The sequence below is a fragment of the Rhinopithecus bieti genome, unplaced genomic scaffold, assembly GCF_001698545.2.
Source record: "Rhinopithecus bieti isolate Rb0 unplaced genomic scaffold, ASM169854v2 scaffold_34818, whole genome shotgun sequence".
Classification (NCBI taxonomy): Eukaryota; Metazoa; Chordata; class Mammalia; order Primates; family Cercopithecidae; genus Rhinopithecus; species Rhinopithecus bieti.
Genome location: NW_016815484.1, coordinates 1,960,244 through 1,984,779, shown reverse-complemented (window position 1 = coordinate 1,984,779; position 24,536 = coordinate 1,960,244). Strand labels below are relative to the sequence as shown.

Sequence of the window (24,536 nt, the reverse complement as noted above, 5' to 3'; positions counted from 1 at the left end):
AAAAAAAAAAAAAAAAAAAAGATGCCTGTTCCTGTTCCTTTTCCTCCTCATCTTGTCTGAACTTCCAACCCAGAAATCCTCTGCTCTTGGATATCCCTCAACATAACCCCCTTCTCTGTGCTCTCAGTCTCAGGGACTGTCAGGACCATGTGAAACAATAGTGAATTCTCAGTTAGAACCCATTCAAAAGCTCACAAGAAAAACTCATCTAACCAATTGTTATGTTATTCTCCATTCTCTCTCAGGAAAGACTAATTAGTTATATTCTCTATTCCTTCCATCTCAGACTGCAAAAGATGCACACACATCCACACAAACATTACAAATATTTATTAACTATTTGTTAAATCCAGAGGTTTATAGGTATTTTGACCCTATATCTCATGTTTGCATTAGGAAAATATGATTGCTATACAGATAAGAAAAGTATCTCTCCCTCTTTATTTTTCTCTTATACCCCTCCCTCCCACACACACACTTTTTAAAATTGTAGTACAACAGACACATAACTTTTATGATTAATTCTGGATTCTAGCATTTTACAGCTTTAAGGAAATTGTTAAAATAGATTGAAAAAGAAATTTGAGGCTACCTAAGAGCTGGCTTTGTTTCAACTGAAAGGGAAACAAAAACAGTAATTTAACAGTTCCTGGAATGAAACATGTAAGGATTTCTGAAACCTCTCAGAGTGACTAAAAAATTTGGAGGGAATATGGCTGAAAGAAAAAGTAATGGAACATCTTTGGCCTGATAAAACTTCCTTTTCAGCCTTAATGTAAGTTTACAAGAGACTTGTACCTTAAGTAACAAATTCTATGAACAAATATTTATTAAAAAGATGTCCTCCAGGAAAAAAAAAAAAAGAGCTTAAACTATAACAAGAAGAATTCAGAAGAGCCCAAACCATGAGACTCCTTCCCAATACACTGCTCTTCAAATCAAGTGGATTTCCCACTGGGAGTGGTCTGTATCATATGCAACATTGTGCATGGCACCTCTTAGGATTGTGCAGGACACAGCCAACTCAACTGTACCTGTTCTTTTGCCAGTACAGACCCATCCTTAAAAATGAGGAGAAATAAGGAAATAGGGTACAGCCCTTGCCCACTCTCCATATTGACCGCACTCCCCCAGTCCTTTCTATCACCTATTTATCACTCTAGGTTTTGAGGAAGGAGAGGTAGGAGGAAGGGAAAAAGGTGGAGATGTACATACACAGGAAGGTGGGGAATAAGCTGTTGTGACTATGTACAGTCTCAGAATCAGGGCATAGAACCAAAGCTTATGTCCTCCTCTACATTTTCCATGGACCAGACTCATAGGTCCTGGACACCCTGGTGTAGTGATGCCTTATTTATTTATTTATTTATTTATTTATTTATTTATCTCTCTATCTATTTATCTAACTTTTAGGTTCAGGGGCACATGGGAAGGTTTGCTACATAGGTAAACTGTGTATCACAGGGGTTTGTTGTATAGCTTATTTCATCACCCAGGTAGGTAATCAGCATAGTACCCAATAGGCATTCCTCTGATCCTCTCCATCCCCTAAGCCTCCACCCTCAAATAGGCCCTATTGTTCCCTTCTTTGAGTCCATGTGTACTGAATGTTTAGCTCCCACATAGAAGTGTAAACATGCAGTATTTGGTTTTCTGTTTCTGTGTTAGTTCACTTAGGATTATAACCTCCAGCTCCATCCAAGTTGCTCCAAAGGACATGCTCTCATTCTTTTTTATGGCTGCATAGTATCCCATGGTGTATATGTACAATTTCTTTATCCAGTCTACCACTGAATGCTATTCAGGTTGATTCCGTATCTTTGCTATTGTGAATATTGCTGCGATAAACATACACATGCATGTGTCTTTGTGGTAGAATGATTTATATTCCCTTGGGTATATACCCAATAATGGAATTGCTGAATTGAATGATACTCCTGTTTTAAGTTTTTTGAGAAATTGCCACTTTGCTTTCCACATTGGCTGAACTAATTTACATCTCCATCAGCACTGTGTAAATGTTCCCTTTTCTTCCCAATCTTGCCAGCATCTGTTATTTTTTGACTTTTTAATAATAGATATTTTGACTGGTGTGAGATAGTATCTCATTGAGGTTTTGATTTGCATTTCTCTGATACTTAGTATTGTCAAGCATTTTTTCATATGCTTGTTAGCTGTGTGAATGTCTTCTTTTGAGAAGTGCCTGCTCACGTCCTTTGCCCACTTTTTAATGGCGTTGTTTGATTTTGGCTTGTTAAGTTGTTTAACTTCCTTATAGATTCTTGATATTAGACTTTTGTCAGGTGCATAGTTTGCAAACATTTTCTCCCATTCTATAGATTGTCTGTGTACTCTGTTGAGATTTTCTTTTCCTGTACAGAAGTTCTTTAGTTTAATTAGGTTCCATTTTGTCAATTTTTGGTTTTGTTGCAATTGCTTTTGGCATCTTTGTTATGAAATCTTTGCCAGCGCGTATGTCCAGAATTATATTTCCTAGGTTATCTTCCAGGGTTTTTATGGTTTTAGGTTTTACATTTAAGTTTTTAATACATCTTGCCTTAACTTTTGCATATGGTATCAGGAGGGGTTCAACTTCAATCTTCTACATACAGCTAGCCAGTTATCCCAGCACCATTTATGAATATGGAGTCCTTTCCTCATTGCTTGTTTTTGTTGACTTTGCTAAAGATCAGATGGTTGTAGGTGTGCAGCTTTACTTCTGGGTTTTATATACCATTCCATTGGTCAATATGTCTGTTTTTGTACAGACTCAAAGGCAGAAAGTACCATGCCATTTTGGTTACTGTAGCCTTGTGTAGGTTGAAATTGAGTAATATGATGGCTACAGCTCTGTTCTTTATGCTTAAGATTGCTTTGACTATTTGGGCTCTTCTTTGGTTCCATGTGAAATTTAAAATAGTTTTTCCTAATACTGTAAACCACATCATTTATAGTTTGGTAGAAATAGCATTGAACCTGCAAATTGCTTTGGACAGTATGGCCATTTTAATAATATTGATTCTTCCAATCCATGAACATGGAATGACTTTTCATTTGTTTGTGTCATCTCTGATTTCTTTGAGCAGTGTTTTATAATTCTCACTGTAGAGATCTTTCCCCTGCATGGTTAGCTGTATTCCTAGGTATTTTATTCTTTTTGTGGCTATTGTGAATAGGATTGCGTTCTTGATTTGGTTCTCAGTTTAGATGTTGTTGGTGTATAGAATTGCTATTAATTTTCATGCATTGATTTTGTATCCTGAAACTGCTGAAATTGTTTATCAGATCTAGGAGCTTTTGGTCAGAGACTATAGGGTTTTCTAGTTGTACAATCATATAATCTGCAAACAGAGATAGTTTGACTTCCTCTCTTCCTATTTGGATGCCTTTTATTTCTTTCTCTTGCCTGATTGCTCTGGCTAGGACTTCCAGTACTGTGTTGAATAGGACTAGTGAGAGTAAAAATACTTTTCTTGTTCTGGTTCTCAAAAGGAATGCTTCCAGCTTTTGCCCATTCAGTATGATGTTGGCTGTGGGCTGGTCATAGATGCCACTTATTATTTTGAAATATGTTTCTTCAATGCATAGTTTGTTGAAGGTTTTTAACATGAAGGGATGATGAATTTTATTAGAAACCTTTTCTGCATCCATTGAAATGAACATGTGGTTTTGTTTTTAGTCCTATTTATGTAGCAAATCACACTTATTGACTTGCATATGTTGAATCAAACTTGGTGATGCCCCCTTTGGAGTGATCCACTTATACATAAGTCTCCATGAGCAAGTCGGGTGGCCAAAAAGGCACACTGGCATGTGCAGAAATATCCAGCATGTTCTCACACGCAAAGAAGTTTTCAGATATGACAAGGAGAAGTGGTTTAAAGCTTAGCTGTTGGAGGAAAGAAGGAAACAAACATGAAGCCTCACCCTAATACCCTCTCAGCTTTCCTATAGGTTTAATCATCTTTCCATCTATGCTACTTAATCTTTGCTTTGTTATTCTGGATAAGCCCCTAGACAGACTTTGTACTGATTTGATGCTGGCTGTTGTAGAGATTGCATACAGACACTTTGAGGGCTTGGGGCTCTTTTTTCTCTCTTCCTGTACCCACAGTAATAGTTCCCTATTTGACTACAGAGACCTCATTGTCCTCATCAACTTTTTTCTCACATGACAGCTGCTCTTTATTGTCCCTTCTTTGGAAGGCAGGCGGGTTGGCCCAAAAAAGCACTGCAAAGAAATGTATCTCACCTTAATTAAATATTTTGATCTTTGCCATGTTACAACTGGGGATTTCTTCCCCTAGAGTGAATTCTTTAGGAGAAACTCAAAGGAAGAAAGTAAAAATTCACCTAAAAAATGTAATGCATTTTCTTTCTCCCACTTGGGCTTCCTTAAAACTTATCCTCACAGGAATTTTATGCACATACGCGTTCTTACGCGCACACACACAGATACACACACAGATATATTGTAGGATGTATATAATATACATGTACATATATATACACACAAATGCATGCAGAACTTCTCTATAAATATTGTCTTTTTAAATTATAAAATACACACAACAAAATTTACCATCTTAACCATTTTTAAGGGTACAGTTCATGGTATAAAGTACATTCACATGGTGGTGTGCACTTGTTCATTTGTATCTTCTCAGTTTGCGGTCAATAAACCATTCTGAATTTTGATTACATCAGCCAATGTATTAGCTATTCCTCCCGTACTTGTACGATTTGTAAATGTCATAATGCTTCTATATCTTCGTCTAAAGCAAGGTGAAAATAATTAATAGAACAGACCTAAAGAGAAAGGAGATTGAAACAGGTTCATAGGAATCTATTAATCCACATTCCCTGAGTGATGCTTTAGCCAAATGCAATTGAGTGATTTCTGTTTTCAATGCAGATAATCGCTATCTCTAAGAAATCTCTCATTCTTGTTGCAATCTTGTTTTCCTAGCCATTTATTTGTATGAATATTTCATATTCACAGCAACTGAAATATTCAAAACAAATTTCTCCTAAGGGGTTTCCTTTCCCACCTATGACATCATCAGTATCTCTCATCTTGTCTTCAAGTATTGTAGTCCTTTTAACTCTTTTTTACTTTCTTTCCTTATATCAGTCTGACACTAAGCACCTTAGTTCAGTGATTATCAGAACTTTTTCTATCATAGCATGTGTAAGAAATGATATTTTATTGATTGAGTAAGCAAAAAACTGCTATTTGCATCTTGACAGGAAATAGTTGCTTGATGGAGGTTAGAATGTTCCCCACAGCCCCAAGGCCTTAGTGGATCAATCTCAACTCATTTATAACTCCTGGACCCACAGACTGCGAAGCTCAAATTTAATTCATTCTTTCTTCAAAGAATCTTTCATATTTGCCCTGTTATTTCCATGCATGTACCTAATATCTTCAGCAAGCCTGTCATCTCATAGTTAGATTATTGTAACATCCCTCTAACTGCCTTCCTTGCCTTTCACCTCGATTTATCTTTTGTGGTGCCTCTGGATAATCTACCTATCGTTTTTGGCATGAGCCTACAATTGTTTCCAGTTACCAATGACAGTCAAACACAAATTCATTTGTCAGGATTTCAAGGAAAAGAGATTATGTGGGCCCAACTTACTTGTTAAACTTGCTTTCTACTATTTCCTTCATCAACCTCTATTCAAATTAAATTCACTTACTCACTCCCTACCACCACCATCATTACATTTCTTATATTTGTACAACTTCCAGAAGTTGCTGGTGGCAGTAGTGAATAGTCATAACTACTTGAGTAGTCTTGTAGTCTTCGGTACCTGCTATGTGTTAGGCCTTGTGCTAGTCTTCATAGCAATCTTACATTAGCTAACATCTCTGTTTTATAGATAACAACATTGAAACTCAGGTCAAGCAATTTGGCCAAGGATAAAAACTGGCTAAGCTGCAGAGAGCTATCTCAGCCCCCTTGTCCAATGTGAGCTTAGTTTCCTCTGAATTTACAACATTTATTTCCAGTCTTTTAATTTGCCAGTTAATAACTTGCTATCTTGTGATAAACCTTTGATTGTTCCTTGTTATTCCCTGTTCTTCATTGTTATGTACCTGCCTACATCTTTGTGTTCATTTTTTAAACTATGATGAGAACCTTTGACTATAAAACCTGTATCCCCTAAAATTTTTAGGTGTTGCTGTATCTCTATGGATATGGCATCTCCATTTCTGAAATTTTTTCCAAACCATTATAGTTCCTCTGACCACATATATGCAACATCACACTATCCCCCAGCAATTGGATCTACATTAATGGCCTATATTTTCCACATTTGCTTTCACTTCTTTGCCAGAGTTATTGAATACCTTAATTTTCCAATTTGTAAGTTATTATATTATGAAAAACCTCAATGCCTTCTTTAGTCTATAAAAGTCCAGAACATCCAGCAGATTTTCCAAGACATACTGGTCGCTTGAAATTAGGGATTTACTCCCATAAATCTTCTAGTGATTATTTTCAAATTTATCCTTAACTTCAAAGCAAAGGAAATAGTGTGTTAATCTTCTCATTAACCCAGGTTTGAGCCTTAATAAGAATTTAATATAAAGTATCTTTTAAAATCTTGTGGCACACCTAGAATTTATCTAGTATCTGACAGATTTAGAAAACTAAAAGATATCATAGGGTCCTGGTCCTGTACTGTCCAATACTGTAGCCACGAGCCACATGTGGCTATTTAAATTTTAACTAACTAAAAATAAATAAAATTAATATTTTAGTTCCTCAGTTGCACAGTTCAGGTATTCAATAGTGAAATGTGGTCAGTTGCTACCATATTGGACCACACAAAAATAGAACATTTCTATCACTACAAAAGAGTCCTATTGCACCGCACTGCTCTAGAAGTTTATCAACAGTTTTGTTGAGAAATATAGAAGATGTTTGATTTCATTTATGGCAGCTGATGATATATTAGCTACAAGTTCCCATACATGTTTAATAGTTGTCATATATTAGACCGGTTTCATTCATCATTTATTCACTTAGTACAACACCTAGCACCAAATACATGCCCAAAAAATGCTTAATGAGTGTTGATACAATTAAAAAATGGCAGCTCCTATACATCTACTCAGGTGTCTAGCATCACAATACAAAAAAAAAGTAAAGATTTAATCAGCAGGAAGAGAAACAAAGTAGTCACATTTTATGAATTCTGCTAAATTCACAAAGATGCTAACTGTAAATCTGTAGCAAATTGTTGACACTCCCTCTTCCCCTGCTTGGACAACTGTGGATGACATCTGCATCAAATCAGCCAAGAGTTATTTATTTCTGAATCGTGTGCTGACCCCTTTCTAAGCCCAAAGGGTAAAAATGTCACCTTTGTTCATTTCTCAAGAAAAATATTTTTAAGATCCTGCACTGACTGTGAAAAAAACAGCTGTTCCTTGGGATATTATCTGTAGTTCCCTCTTCACCTCAAACTTTCTGACAGTCATCATTCCTTGCCTCCATTGCTAGTTATAATGTGAACAGGAAACAATTCCACTACCCTGCAAGCTACACTGACCTTTTTATCTTCCATGGAATTTAAATTGATTATTGAGTTTGTATTTATAAACTGTGTGATTTTTAATTATAATTATACTTTAAGTTCTGGTATACATATGCAGAAGGTGCAAGTTTCTTACATAGGTATACATGTGCCATGGTAGTTTGCTGCACCCATCAACCGATCATCTAGGTTTTAAGCCCTGCATGCATTAGGTATTTGTCCTAATGCTATCCCTCCCCTTGCCCCCAACCTCCTGACAGGCCCTGTTGTATAATGTTCCCCTCCCTGTGTCCATGCGTTCTCATTGTTCAACTCCCACTTGTGAGTAAGAACATGTGGTGTTTGGTTTTCTGTTCCTGTGTTACTTTGCTGAGAATGATGGTTTCCAGCTTCATCTATGTCCCTGCAAAGGACATGAACTCGTCCTTTTTAATGGCTGTATAGCATTCCATGGTGTATATGTGCCACATTTTCTTTATCCAGTCTATCATTAATGGGCATTTGGGTTGGTTCCAAGTCTTTGCTATTGTAAATAGTGCTACAATAAACATACGTGTGTATGTGTCTTTATAGTAGCATGATTTATAATCCTTTGGGTAGATACCCAGTAATGGGATTGCTGAGTCAAATGATATTTCTGGTCCTAAATCCTTGAGGAATTGCCACACTGTTTTCCATAGGATGGCTGGGTCAAATGGTATTTCTGGTTCTAGATCCTTGAGGAATTGCCACACTGTTTTCCACAACTGTGTAATTTTTAATTGCCTCTTTGTATTTCAAGGATGGAGCTCCTTGAAAAAATAGGACCATTTGATGAAATCTTATAATCACATTGCCTAGAACATGGGCTCCATAGGAAACAATCATGAATACTTTTATATTTATAAATTAACTAAGATTCACAAATATGTCTCCCTGCCTGGATTTAAGCATTTTAAGGATCAGTAATATTTTAATAAAAACACAAATACAATTAAACATAAATACTATGGTACTTCTCTATTTCATTATCACTTTCTCCTGAGTTCTCGGTGGAATTTTCTAGATACTATGTAATTATTTGAAAAGGTACTAAGACAAATAAACAAAAACAGCCTTGATGAATGACCTTTTCTCATACTCTTTACGGTTCCATGAGAAATCAGCCTTGCTGACATATGTGCTATGGTGATGGGGCAGTGACTATGGAACTAAGTGGAAGAAGCTGTTTAAAGACCTAGAAATGAGCCTGGATATCATGCATGTGGAGACCACAGTCAGTTTACTTAAAGAATTAGCCACAGATAACAGTAAACCCCATCTAAGCTAGAGAAAGGCCAGAGCAGTGGTTCTCAAAATGTCACCCAAAGATGCCTGGGAGTCATCAAGTCCCTTTCAGGCAACCCACAAGGTCAAAACTACCTACACAATACTACTACTATGTTACTTGTCTTTTTCATTATCACTTTCTCCTGAGTCCTCAGTGGAATTTTCTAGATACTACATAATTATCTGAAAAGGCTATTAAGATATCCTTCCCTTTTCCAACTACATATCTGTATGAGGCCATATCTTTATATACTTCAACCAAAACAATATGCCACAACAGACTGAATGCAGAGCAAACATCAGGATACAGCTGTTTTCTATTATGCCAGACATTAAAGACATTTGTAAAAATTTACAATTCCATGCCTCTCACAAAAAGTTTTGCTTTAGAAAATACATTTTTCATAGAAGTTTTATGTTATTATGTAATGATTTATTGTTATTTTAAATGCATTAATAAGTAAATGAAAGTTTTATCAGTTATTACCAATGTTAACAAAAGCACTTTGGGGTCTGCCGATCATTTTTAAGCATTCAGTGGTCTTGGAACCAAAGAGTTGAGAACCACTGCTCTAGAAGATGGTGAGTACAAATATAAAGCAACTGGACTCCTAAGCAATGATTAACTGAAGAAAGAATAAAGCCAATAAAACCCTGTTTCTAAGCTGGCCAGGAGACTCCGCTAAGGTTGCTCACCTTGGTTCTTCATCCAGTCAACTAATTACCCACAGCTTTTTCAGGGCTACATCTAAGTCTTACTTCCTTCTCATAAACCAAACCATTTATTTGCCCAGCCAAATATTTGCTAGCTCTTTCCAGTTGCATACAAACTTTTAAAAATGAAATGTTTATGCTAAAATGTCACATTTTACAGTGGCTTTAAATGAGGATTTAATTTCAATTCGAGAGGATAGCTGGGTCTGTGGGCAGCCTGAACACCATTTCTGAGGCCTGCTGCACATCTGTGGGTTATTGCAAGAAGAGGCAGAGTGGCTCCCAGAGCAGCCCTGACTCACCTTCCTGGTAGCTTATTCATTTCTTTAGTTTCATGTGACTTACATTTCCAGGTAATATGAGCTACTGATGCCAGAAAAGTTTATATTAAATGTTCCTTTTTTTACAAACATGCAACCTTCATTTTGATCAAAGCTGACTGCTGAAGGAGACTGGTATGCATGCGTGTGTGTGTGTACATGTGTGTGCATGTTCTGAAACAGGTATCTTCCTGTCTTACTCTTTCAGCCACTCTTATCTTTGGCTCAGAGAAAGTTGAGCCAAACTTGGTGTGGCTCACCATTGTTCATTGTTCTACATTGACCTGTTTCTCACGAGCTCAGAGCTAAGGCAAATAGTTTGATGATATATTTTTCTTCTGCACCCCTGAATCTTCTCTTCTCTCTTAAACATGCTTACAGTCACTTTTTTTTAAGTCCCATCACTATGTAAAAATATATTATTACTTCGGTGAGTCAGCCTTACCTAGAAAACTCTTCGAAGGCATCATTCACAAGGCTGATATTGGCACTGCGGTCGAATGACTGAAACTCAGCTGGACAGGGTGCAGCTGAGAATTGCTGACTCTGGGAATTTAGACTTCCCTGTCTCAGTTCTCCCCTCTGTGAAAGAGAAATAGCTCTCTGCACCTCTGTTTACCTCCCAGTCACATAAGAATTTTGAGAAATAATTAGTGTCTGAGTACCTCCTTATTAGCACTCTTTCTCCCATTGTTTCCACTGATCTCCTGGTCTCAAAGCCTGCAAAATCCTACCCATTTTTCAAGTAGCATTTCAGGAGCACTCTAACGTGTAATAATTTCTTATGACTGGGCTGTTTATTACATGCTTGAAATATACTACCCTGTAATAGTCATTGTACTATGAATTTTCCAGAAATATATCATCTGTTTTTCCAAATAGTCTTGGGTTTCTTGAGAGAAGAGATTTTTTTTCTTATACAACTTCGACCATAGCACCTAATAGAAAGCTCTGTAACCCAAAAGGTACTCAGCACATTTAGAGAGAAAAGATGGGCCAACCATGTATTTGTACTTGGCATGTGCCAAGCTCTGTGCCAGGGGCTTTTGAATGTGTTCCCTAATTCAATTCATGGACTTGAGGCTGGAAATGGGGACATGACTTGTCCAAGGTAACACAGAAATTCCAGGGCAACAGCAGCTGAAGCTGGCGGCTCGAGCTGTTTTGCTCTGAGCTAAGTACTTTTTTCCATTCCTTCAAACAGCCTCCTGGAATAAACATGTCTTGATAATAGCTCTTCCTCCTCATTATCTTTATTTCTTCCTCCTTGTTCTAATCAATATTAATATAATGATATAACACTTTAGTATATTTTCCTTTTTAAATGGAAAGATATTTGCACAAGATTATGCTCCATTTTTATTATGGTTGGCCTGGGACAATCAATCATTCCATTCACTCTACTAATATTGTATGTACGTGTGTATGTATGTATGTGTGTGTGTGTGTGTGTACTGAGACAGAGAAGTCTAAGTTTCCACAGTGTCAGCAATTCTCAGCTACACCCTGTGCAGTTAGGTTTCAGTCATTAGACTGCAATGCCAACATCAGCCTTGTGGATGATGGCTTTGAAGGGGTGTCTAGGTAAGGCCAACTCACTGAAGTAATAATACATTTTTACATAGTGATAGGACTTTATAAAAAGTGACTGTAAGCATGTTTAAGACAGAAGAGAAGCTGCAGGGATGTGGAAGAATATACACACACACACACACACACACACACACACGTATATACACATATATACACACACACACATATATATATACACACACATATATATGTGCTGTGACAAATTACCATGAATTTAGTGGCCTAAAGCAACACAAATTTATTGTCTTATAGTTCTGGAGGTCAGAAGTCTGCAAGCCTCTGAGGCATGGGCAGAGCTGTGCTTCTTCTGGAGGTTCTGGGGGAGGCTCCATTTCTTTGCCTCTTCCAGCTTCCAGAGGCTGCCTGCATTCCTCGGCTCATGGCCTTATTCCATCTTGAAAGTCAACAATAGCTGATCAAGTCTTTAGTCTTTCTCAGCTGCATCACTCTGACGCTGGCCCTCCTGCCATCTGCTTCCATGTATAATGATCCTTACGGTTACTCGGGTCCTCCCAAAATAATCCAGAGTAATCTTCTCATTTTAAGATTCTTAACCTAATTGCTCTCCTGCAAATTCCCCTTTGCTATATAAGGTAGCATACTCACAGTTCCTGGGATATGGAGGTGGACATCCTTTGGGAGATGGGGACATTATTTTGTTTACCTCGCTATAGGAAGAGTTTAGTTATGTTGGAAGCAGTATAAAGTACTTCAGAGATTCCCGATCTTGATTTGCCCATTAGAACCATCTGAGAGCTCTGAAGACTGCAGATGCCCAGACACCTCACCCAAGTACTGTGATTTAATTGAACCACATGGGGCCGGCTGTCAGCATTTGGTAAAATTACCCTCAGGTTATTCTCTTGTGAAGCCTTGCGAAGCCAGCTTTTAGAATCACTGGGTGTATTTAACAAAGTGGATCTGGGCCATTATACAGACTTAAGTTTCAGGACCTCTTCTGCCTTTTAGGCAACTCACTTTACCTCTCTAAACCAGAGTACCCTTATCTCTAAAACAGGCATAATCGTCACCTTGGCAATATTATGAGGATTAAATTAGACAATCTGTATAAATTCCCTGCACCTTGCCTGGAATATGTTAATCCCACAATAAAGGTAGCTATTAATCATTGTTTGACCTTCATACAGTAAGTCAAATCATCTCCCTAAGTTAAGGCAGACATAAATGTCAAAAGTGAATATCAAAGGATATACCCCCAACTCACCCACCTTGGTCAGACTCAAAGGAGTTTAGAGTTTCAACTAATTCTGGAAATGGACACAGTTCAGGTGAGTTACTAGTTTCCACTGTCATTTTATTTAAGTCTGGACAATGGCTGATTTCTCCTCGGGTTTTCTTTTTTTATAGTCACTCTCTTAACACTGCAGAGAATGAGTCTATAGAACAAATTAGCTTCGCATTTCGTGCAAGCAGCTTGTTGTCTGCATTTCTCTACCGGGGAATGGTGGACATCAATCCCATCCCAACAAGCTCAGAGCCCTACTGTGTTTTACATGGATCCTTTAGTAAGGGAATATCAGCCCCTGCCTTCTAAAATATTCATCCACTGTTCCCTGGGTCGTGAGTCCCAGGCTCCTTTTGATAGCCCCAGTCCCATTCTGGCCAAGGCAGGACATTGAATCAGGACAGACTCCAGTCCTAGGATCCCAGCCATACTCTTCACACAGAGAGATGAGATCTTCTGCCACCATAAGACAAAGCCTTGTTACTAGTTCATTTTATTTTCATGCATTACACACACAAAAAAAAATTATAGTGGATAAAAGAACCATCCTAATTTTATCATGAGGGAAAGCTGTGTTTAGGTAAAAGTCCCAAAGTGGCCATCAACTGTAATACCCTAATTGTGTTTTAAAATTTATTAGCTCCCAGAACCAAAAAGGAGGAAAGATTACATTATAATTCAGAGATCTTGCTTTATTAGCTTTCAGAGTGAGAAAAAAAAAAAAAAAAAGGAAGGGAAGTTTGTCTTGATTTTCTTCAGCTAGCCTCTTTCTTTAACCACTGGGGAATAACGGGGAAATACAGTATCAAAATTGTTGACCCTGGTGATTTGAAATTAAAATCAGTGATTCCTAATATTCAATAGTATTCAAGAAAACTGGAGTCTTACGATTCTACTTCCACTTCCTTCAGTTCTGGAAAGAAACTGACAGCACATTACTGTAGGTGACAACTTTTCCAAAGTTGGCATGTCCATGGTACAAAATATTTGTGGCTATCTTTGTCCCATGAGGGGTAGACACATTTTGGTTTGTTTGTTTTGAGAAATTTTACAAACAGAAAAAACAGAATATATAAGAAACAACAATGTATTCATCACTAAGAACTGGCAAAGATTTTGTCATCTTTGCTTAAAGTATTTCTAATATGAAAAGAATGAACATTATATATAAAGTTGAAATTCAGTCATAATTCTTCCTCAGGCCTATTTCTTGCCATTGCTTCCCAAAGATAGTCTCTATCATGATTTCACTGTGTTTCCTTTGAGGTTACGTATCTATCTACCAACCAAGTGTATCCTATTCATCCTGATTTGTATGACCAGGACCCCAGATCCTAGAAGGTGGAAATAATATTATTGCTCTTGTTAAAAGTTATCCTTTGTCTCTGAGTTTTTCATCTCTTATTCCAATCTGATCATTGATCTTAGAGAGATGCACTGGGCTTTATATGTGTGTCAAGAATGGAAACAGCGTATATGTTTTACTCAAGCCTTCTGTTCCCAATTCCCAGTTGGCCCTCGCAAGGTGAAAGGTCTTCCCTGGTGAAAAACATTTTGGGTCAATCTTATGGGATTCAAGAAAAACAATTCTATAAAGAGAATCAGGAGGAGAATTTCAAAGTCTCATGACTCAATGAGGTCTGATAAAGGAAAGTTTTATATGTGCTATTAAGGAGTTGAAATTTTTTCTATTATGGATTGCAAACCAAATGCCTACTAGGTTCAGGCAGATGACATCAATGAGGGAAGCCATTATAGCAAACTATGGAGGCTTTTCAGAGCTCCAACAAATTGTTGCATCAGAGAATCAGACTTTTCATGGAAAGCTAGAAATCTGCATTGTTACATGAAATCACTCTAGTGTTTATATTTTCTTATTTTTAAAAATTAAAATCTACAGAAAAGCTTAAACAACAGTACAACACACATCTATATCCCCTTCATCTAGATTTATCCCAAATTGTTAATGTTTTGCCATATAATGTGTGTATATAAATTATTTCCTAAGTTATTTGAAGACAAGTTGTCTTCAAATTGTGACAATTCATTCTTACAGATCTTTGCATGCACCTCCTAAGAATAAGAACATTCTCTAGTTTAACCACAACACTATTGTCATCCCCTAAGAAAAATAATAATTTCATACCATTTAATTGCCCGTATTGAAATTTCTCCAGTTGTACCAAAATTATCTTATCAACTTTTTTTGTGCAAACCAGAATCCAACCAAGAGTTATGTATTACACTTGATTTTTACATCTTTTTGGTATATTTTAATCTAGGCAAGTTTCTCCATCATTTTATGCTTTTCCAAACTACTTTTAATTGATTTATATGAATGTATGTGCGTGTGTGTGAATTTATGTGAATGTATATGTGTTTGCACACACAGATATGCAACAAAAACAGGTCTGAAGACCAGATTTATGCTGTGAGTTTTATTCTCTGCACCCAGAAATAGTCTATCAAAAGTCCCAAAGACAAAAGTGGAAAGATAAGAGATAGAGAATGCCTTCTTTTATTGACATTTATTGATGGCCCGAGCACCTAATGCTGTACTAAACTCTAAGAATGACAAATGAAAGTCACTTTGAGGAGGAAGCTAGTTACAATAGCAGTTTGCCAGGTGCCACCCTAAGCCTACTAAATCTGGAATCTGCACTTTTAGAATCTCCTCTGGTTATTTTTATGAACACTAAAGTTTGAGAACTACTGTTCTAAAGACACACAGGAAATTTAAGAAGTGAATTCTACCTCTGACAAGATCTAGTAGAATGAAGATGTAAAATGCTATTATACGATGCAATACATACTCTGAAAGGGTCAGAGGAGACTTTGATGGAGGAGGTGAAATTCTAGCTGAGTTTGAAAAAGGGTGGATTAACAAAGGGTAAGACAATGGGGGAAGAAGACATGAAGTCAGAGAAGTAAAAGCAATGCCACCTCCAAGCGAAGAGGTAGTAAGGTCTGATGAAGGAAATGCTTGTATGTACTCTTAAAGAGCTGATTTTTTTTTTTTTCTCTCTAAAGGTTTGGAAAGCTAGTGAAAGGCTTGAGCAAATATCGTCCAGTTGATCACAGGAAGATCATGTTGACAATCCTACAAAGAAAGGATTAGAGGCAGAACAATTCCATCGGAAGCCACTGCAGTTAAAAAGGCAGGAAATGATGAAGGTAGTTCACTGAGACAGGAGGAAAAAGGCTGGATTCAAACAACACTCGGGACACAGCAGCAACAGGACATGCTGATTAGACATGAACATGTGAGTCAGAGAAAGGAGTCTAAAGCCAATCCTCAGCTCACCTTTCAGTCTTGTGTGGATAGTGCCTGTTGCACATTCAGGGGAAAATGTCCCTTATGTGGTTACTTAGCCAGGAGAGCAATAGTGAGACCCTCAGAAGTGTGCACCAGGGACCCATAAGAGGCCTGCTGCAGGGGCAAAATGCTGTGACGAAATAAGCCTTGGATCAGACTGTGGGCTGGGTGCACACTTGCATGCTGAGCAAAGGAACTTGTTAACACTATTTAAAAAGTGGAACCAACCAGTGGTGAACATTGTAGTTTTATTGAAAGAGCCCTGTATGTGTTGCCTACTTCTAGTGCTATGATTTTCTCTCTCCACTCTTTTTATCAGTTGCCTCCAAAATAAAGTAAATATCTCAGGAGGAGGGTTCAAGACAGTTCATTGGACAAGAAGAGAAATTGTTAGAAATCTTATGTTTTAAAAACTTCCTTTATTTTCTATTTTTGTTTGCATTTTATAATGGTTAAAGTATATTCATAATATATGTGCATGTTGTTCAAAGAAAAATTTTGTACAAGATAAATTTAACAGTTTATTTGAATAAAAAACAATTCATGAATCAGGCAGCATCAGAACCACAAAGGTTCAGAAAACTCCACCCCCGCTGCATGGACAGTGAGTTTTCATAGGTGCACTAAGAAAAAAGACAAAGAAAACATATCTGACTGGTTAGAGCAAAAAGACTAGTTAGAGGTTAGCTGGCAGTATCTGATTGGTAAAGTCTTTACTTAGAAGTTAGTTGACCATTCTAATTGGTAAAGTTTATTTTATTGTTTACATTGGACTTTGGTTTGCTAACATAAAAACATAAAACTCTGGAGCTGTCCCAGCCTAATGTTGTCAATTAAAATGTTTTAACAGACACACACATACCACACACACATTTATATACATACATGGATATGTGGGTTCATTAATAAATATTCACAGTTTTGCAGTGCATACTCAAATATATTTTACTGCTAGCTGTACAAAACCAAAAATCTTCAGTGACCACTCTTCCGCATGGCAGAAAGTCAGGAGGAGATTCAAGGATGTGAAGTGGGGAAGCAGACACAGTTCTCATACCTCTGCTTCTCAAAGATTGTTGACATCTTTTATAAGGTTTTGTCCACTAATAAAACCCCATGTAGCAAAAACCTCTGGAAAGTATTCAAGTCCTTTATAACTTTCCCTAATGTAAATGTATTTCTAGAATTTTAGAAGCTTGGAGGTGGAAAAATCTCTGATGTTAACCAAGTAGTTTCCTACTTGGAAGAAAGCAGGAAGAATGAGCAGGTTAGAGGAAAGAGGTTGAGGTTAGAAGGATTTAGGGAGAGGCAAGTAGAGAAAAGCCACTTTTTACACATTAAATAGAAGCCAGTCCTGCAGCTTGCAGATGATAATGTTTCTCTGATATGTGTGCGTGAGTGTTGAGTTGCATAAGGGGAAGTAGCTGTTAAAGTCAAAGCAAATAAGCAGAACCCATTTATTTTCTTCTCTCCTACACAGTCCATTCTCATCCTAATGTGTTTGGGCACTGAGTGATTTCTGACAACAGACAATGAGCTCACTAGAGGAATACATACCTTTAATGAACTGTGATCAGGATGTGATTGGCTTAAAGACAGAGCTCTTGACAACTCAACATATGTTGGCAGGGCAACGACAAGCTTCCAGAAAGGCGTGGACTCATCAGAGCTTCATCTGCTGCTCATTAGTCTGGAGCAGTGGCAAAGCCTGGGAAGCTATCCCTGGGTGAGCAAGCAGAAGGTGGCAGCCCTCCCCCATCTGTCTTCACAGGACGCCCAATCCCTGTAGTAAGGAAAACCGTCAGGACTGTGCTAAAGGCTGACTGGAGGCCAAACCATTTCACTTTCAAACACATTCATGATTTGTTTTCTGAGTAAGTCACTGGAGGCTTTAATCTGGCATAGCAGAGCTGGCTTGGCCACCAGAACCAGATCACCTTTCCTTGAAAGATGGCTGGAATAGCCATCATCTTCGTGTTATTTGCTCCTTTGAGAATATTAACTTTATCATTTTTTTAATTGTAGAAAAATATAATTGCTAGTAAGTACAACAATAAGTACAGTATTTAATTTAGAAGACAGAGAAGCAAGCATATTGACAAGTGATAGTCATGAACAGGCTGACACCTCAAAGTCGTCATTATACGGAGCAGACAGCACAGGATAGAGTTTCTCCACCTGGAGAAGAGGGGAGTGTGGGATGAGATAGGAACAGTAGGAAATTTGGGCTGGAGTATAAAGACAGAAATTCTTCTATCTGAAATGGATATTTGATACTGGGAGTAGTGAGTTGAGAATAAGCTGATCTTCTCTATCTCTGTTACACCCACCCCCACTCTAATTCTCTTACCTAGGGTTTTATTTCCTTGTATTGCACAATACAGCTGCACTGGATAGGGAAATGGAAACCTAGTTTTCATATCCACAAAGAATGAGCTACTCATTGAGACATTCATCCTTTGCTTAGAATTACTCTTGCATGGGGGAATGGAAGCCCTAAACATTTAATAAAATATCCAGAAGCACTGAGGTGTTAGCTATGATTCTGTAGCAGATATAAGACCAAAAACTTTATTTCAGAAGGCTTTGAATTTTTTTTTAATTTAATTGCTCAAGTTTCCCTGTAATCTATGAAGGCCTTTAGTGAATAGCCACAAGAATAATGAAAACTTCATATTCAAATAATAACATAATATTAAATTATTGGTTTCCTTTAGAAACAATGCAAGTAATTCTTTCCAACTTCACCTTCTATTAACACCACCTCAAGAAGGACTATATGTAAAGGAAAATATGCTCCTCATATTTTTGTATTTTCCTCTAAATGATAGGGGAAAATACTAGTACTATACGGTGTCTTAAAGTCTTACATTAATTTGCCAGTTCAGAAAATTGATTGCATGTAGCCAAAGCATGTAGTAAAATAGCTTTGCATCAAAAGCAATGCTTTTGCTTTTCTTTTTATTTTTAAATTTAATTTTATTTTAAGTTCCAGTGTACATGTGCAGGGCATGCAGGTGTGTTACATAGGTTAACGTGTGCCATGGTGGTTTGCTGCACCTATCAACCCATCACCTGGGTATTAAGCCCAGCATGCATTAGCTATTTTTCCTGATGCTCTCCCTTCCACTGCCCTCCCCCGACAGACCCCAGTGCATGTTGTTCCCCTTCCTCTTTTACTGATTATAAGACACATAACACAGAGTGACAAAGGGGAGAATCAAATGTAATTATCAGTATCATCATCTTGTAATCAAATAATATTCTTGCACAAATTTTCCTTTGTGAGTAAAGATTTTATTAAAATAGAAAAATGAATGTTTATTGTTATGTAATAATAAGAAAAGCTCAAAATAAGATAAATTTGAGCAAGTATCTATACTTCCACTTATTTCAGAAACATACCATGTTACTAAACTCAGCTCATAACATTTTAGTTGTTTTATTAAATCTTCAAACCTTTCAGACACTACTAAGCATAGAGACCATTCATATCAAGCGAAACTTTCAATTTTTTAAATTAAAACTTTCTAAATGTGTACATTTCTTTTCTTCCTTTTGGAAAGCAAACTTTTAAAATGTATATACTTTGAGGACACAGAGACTGAGAGATATAAATTGCAGGGCTCACCTTTCCTTTCCTAGGACAAATTCATTAAAAAAAAAGTAACAGCCCCACAAACCAGGAAGCTACCCTTGGCCGCTAATAAATTAATTTACTCAATGTTTATAAAGTGCCTTCTGTGTGCCTGGTGATGTACTAGAAGCTAGAAATCCAGGACAAATAAGCCACAGTTACCACCAACCCTTAAGGAACTCATGATCTAGTGAGAAAGACAGACATGTCTCCAACAACTAAAACAGAGTACAAGCGCCAGAACTCAGAAGGCCTTACCCAGTCTTGTGGGACAAAGTTCAAAAGAAGATGATATCTACACTGGGCTTTGGAGCAGAGCAGAAGTGAGCCAGGAGAGGGGGCAGTACATTCCCTGAAGACAGGGTGTGTTGCTTACTTTTGGTGGATTGTTTATTTTATTTTATTTTATTTTATTTTACTTTACTTTATTTTATTTTATTTTACATTTATTTTATTTTATTTTATTTTATTTATTTTATTTTATTTTATTTTATTTTTGAGACAGTCTTGCTGTTTGTGCCTGGGCTGAAGTGTAATGCCTGAATCTAGCTCACTTGCAACCTCTGCCTCTTGGGTTCCAAGCAATTTCCTGCCTCAGCCTCCTGAGAGCTGGATTAACAGCATGCACACCACCACGCCCAGCTAATATTTGATTTTTTAGTAGAGACAGGGTTTCACCAGCTGGCCAGGCTGCTCTCAACCTCCTGACCTCAGGTGACTCACCCTCCCTGGCCTCAAAGTGCTGGGATGACAGCATGAGCCACCTAGAGTTTGGCCAGAGAGAGAAGAAAAACAAATAATCCCCAAATTCCAATTAGGCTTCCTTCATGGCCCAAGATCAACTTGTCCAATATTAGGTAAAGTCTTCCTCAACTCTTCTGCCCCCATAGCAGAAGGAATTACATATCCTGGGTATTCCAGAGGCCCTTTAATTCGACTTTTGAGCTAACACTCATCAACAGTGTGTCATGGTTGGTTATACAGTGTCTATTCTATAGTGGTTATAAATACATGTTGGTGCAGCAAAAGAGACACACATAACACTGTTTTAAAAGTTAAATGTCTTTCCTCCTGTTCCCCCTTCTTATAACCATCTAGCAAAATCCAGTGATGATGGGGTTGTCTCCTGTCGGGGTCACAGTCCTTCTAATCTTCCTGGCTCCATCCATGACTAGGTAATTACCTCAGCTCACTGGATTGAAGAGCTTCAGCCCCCACAGCATCCCAGCCCAGTGGGAGAGAAAGCTTGAATTGGGGCCCTCTTTTTAGGCACCACCAAGAAGCTACATAGGATCACTCTGCACAGATCTCATGACTAACAACTTAAACCCATATGGCCAAATCTATGCACAGAGGCACTAGAAATGCTTATCCTGTGTAGCGGGGCCAGGTAAAAAGCAGAAGATTCTAGGATAGAATAAAGCACCTAAAACTTTTTGCAAATTTTTCTATCATTTAGAAGGAAAATACTAAAACAAAGGAACTAATAGTAAATATTTCAGCATATACCATCTCAGCCATGTCATCATCATTGTGTCCATCATTTGCTTCTTTCTCTTCTCTCCCTCTCTACCAATTCTTAAAAAATGCAAAATTCTTAGCCATAAGGTTCTGAAACAAAACATTCTGCGGCACCGATTTGGCACGTGGCCATATTTGCTGACCGCACTACGTCCTAATAAGGAAGGAAAATCATACTGGGGAGGAAAGTGACCATCTCTGGCATAACGTCTGTAAGATTATAAGCCATTGAAAGAGGAAAATCCTCGTCTTCTCCCAATCTTTCTAGTCTTAGGCAGTGCTTGACCCACAACAGTAAGTGTTTGAGTTTATGAAGAATGAGTAGAAGGAAGGTGGGGGGAGGTTAATTTCAAAACCAACAATTTTGTTAAATCCCCATTTAGTCCCCAATGGTAGCCTCTGTTTTGGGGGTTCTTTTTCTTTTTACTTTTTTTTTTTTTCTTTTTTTTTTTCTTTTTCTTTCCTTTTTTTTTTTTTTTTTTTTTTTTTTTTTTTTTTTTTTTTTTTTTTTTTTTTTTTTTTTTTTTTTTTTTCTGTCTTTCTTTCTTCTTCTTTTTTCCCCTTCAGACAGGATCTTGCTCTGTTACCCAGGCTGGAGTGCAATGGTGGTACAATCATAGCTCACTGAAGCTTTGAACTCCTGTGCTCAAGCAATCTTCCCATCTCAGCCTCCCAAGTGTCTGGGGCTACAGGCATGCACCATCACACTTGGCTAGTGTTTTTATGGTTTTGTAGAGACAGGGTCTCACCATGTTGTCCAGACTGGTCTTGAACTCCTAGTCTCAAGCAATCCTCCTGCCTCAGCCTTCCAAAGTACTGGGATTAAGGCATGACCCACTGCACTCAGCCCCGATGATAGTCTTTTCACGTGGATTATCATATAAATACTCCATTTCTTCAAGCCTGAAGAATAGTCTAACAGAGACTCGACAGAGTGAGTCTAGTGGGCTTTCCAGCACATGAGTGACCACCCTTCAGTTGATATGGTCAAGCGCCCCACTTTACCTCCTGACCTCAGGTGCAGTTAGGTTCCAAATATTCCACATGCTCCAGTGGACCTTTCTAATTGTAAGCACCCCCTATGGCCCCCACTGCAGGTGACACCTCTGGGTGTGTGGGAAGATTATAGGTCCAAAGAACTTACAGCTTCTTCCTCTTGAATAAATATGGTGGAAGGCAGGAGAACCTTGTTTTGGTTTTACACTTTTAAATATCACATGCTTGGTGGGAATGTCAGCAGAAGTATCCAGGCTGAACAGGCACTTTTAAGTTCCCCTTTCTCCTCCTTCTTACTCAATATCCTGAGGGCATAATAGAACTTTTCTTGTCTAAGTTTGCCTGGTTGCGGGAGGGAGGTGTGGCTCACTCAACCACTGCCCTGAACAAAACCCTGCCAGGCATCAGAAAACTCCTCAGTTCTTGAGTTCCACATGCAGAGCAGATGCAACAGCAAAAAGTGAGTGGGTCCCAGACCCTGGCCCGGGAAGATCCACTAAAGGAGGCCATCCTTCCACATTATTCTGCAGGAGTCAGGTAACAGATATGCCTAGGTTTCTTCTTTCAAATAAATGTGTAATTCTTTATAGCAGGAAAAAAGCACCACTTCCAAATTCTGGCATACAGACTGTACTAGCTGAATAACTGAAGGAAATGCATGTTCTGTTGGAAAATAGCAAAAGAGATGAACATGAGACACTAAAACTCAGCCTCATTGTAGCCAAAAGGATGATAAGCAGATAAAAATGTGGCCAGGAATGTGTCTGTCACTTGCTGTTTCGTAACCGGATAAGGCCTCTCATGTGTTCTTGTTGGAACCTCTGGTGCCACTAGTGTTGAATAATGTCTTGCAGTGAAACCAGAAACAAGGTTTTATTGCCAACAGAGCTGGGCACAGATGATTTATTTCATCCTGTTTTCTAACAAACATGTGTCCATTCTTTTGATAAGAAAGAGTAACTTTCAATTTCCTCCAAACCTGGCAGGAGGTGGCCATTCATGTGAGATTTCTACATAGACTAAAGAAAGGGACTATACTGCCATCAGTTATGCCTTCTCAGAAGGAATCCTGGCAAACTGGATAAATGATGACAAACAGCTGCAAATCAGCCAAGGAGGCCTTTCAAAGCAACCAGCAACTCCAAATTTTCATCGGAGCCTTTGCCTTTCTTGTATACATTGCTGATTCTTCTGAAAAATTCACAAGGCCTTTCCCCCCTCTATTTAACTTGATTTGCAGTGAAGTAATTAATAGAAAATGGGCCTCTGACTCTGCTTTCTATTAGCTGTGTGACTTTGGGAGAGCCACTTAACCTCTCTATGTCTCAGTTTTCTCATCTAAATATGGCGATGATAATAGAACTTATCTCATGGAGTTGTTGAGGGGAAAAAACTATATACACTTTTTGAATACTAATGTAAAATAATACATTATTAATATTCACCATTTTAAATATTTTTGCATTAAATACAAATAATTCTGTGTGGAAAACAGACGGGTTTATCACAGGAAGGGTGAAGCTGCGGCTGTGTTTTTCTGCCCATGCTATGGGAATGCCAGCGGAGGTTTTAAGTAGAGCAAAACGTCCCCATGCAAGGTGAGACACACGCACTTCAAATAGTCCAATGCCTTAAGAAATTAATCGTAAGTGATAGGTGAGGGGGAGAAGGATAAGGTTGCTCTTTCCAATAAAACCACTTATTTTATGATATGCCATTAAAGGTGATCCTGAATATCAAAGGAGTTATGGTGCACTTACGGCACCCCATGGAAAAGTTTACCATCTGTTTCAAAAAGGAAAGGCTAAAATGGATTCCGTTTCCCTTGAGAAATTATTGTAAAGGTTGAAATCCACACTGCCTGATTGTCATGTCCATCATTTGTTTACTACCATTGGGCTTCAAATTCCCCCCAGCTTCTGCTGTAGTCCAGAGGCTTGGAAGCTCGCCGCAGCTGATTTCCCGGGCAATGCGACACCTTGCAAGTTACGGCTGCTTCATAGAGCAATCACACTGACATCTAGTGGTTCAAAGAGTAAGTGCAGGCGGTGACTTTGAAGCTTTTACCAGCCTCAATGTACTTTTAAAACCACATTTTCCACCATTTATACAATATGTTCACAAGAGAGAGAGGTCAGTGAAGTAGAAATGATATTTCACTTGTCTGAGGTGTTACTAGAGGCTGCCTCTAAAGGAACATTTCTAAAAACAAGAAAGCAAAGAGAATGAACCATGGCCCGCTGGTAGGTTTGGGCTGTGGTTCCAGAGGTTGAGGTTAAGACTGTGACTCCAGAATCAAGATCCTGAGCTTGAAGGTGGTCTCCGCCACGCACC

At 38.1% G+C, this 24,536-nt stretch overlaps 1 protein-coding gene across 1 annotated transcript in view; it reads left to right on the top strand.

Annotated features, from left to right (window-relative positions):
• Positions 1 to 24,536, top strand: part of FYB1 (FYN binding protein 1) — a 167,621-nt gene that overhangs the window by 28,964 nt on the left and 114,121 nt on the right. The window contains exon 2 of the mRNA XM_017853230.1: positions 15,763 to 15,995. Coding sequence (XP_017708719.1) covers positions 15,975 to 15,995 — 21 coding nt within the window. The 5' untranslated portion in view covers positions 15,763 to 15,974. The remainder of the gene's footprint in view (positions 1 to 15,762; positions 15,996 to 24,536) is intronic.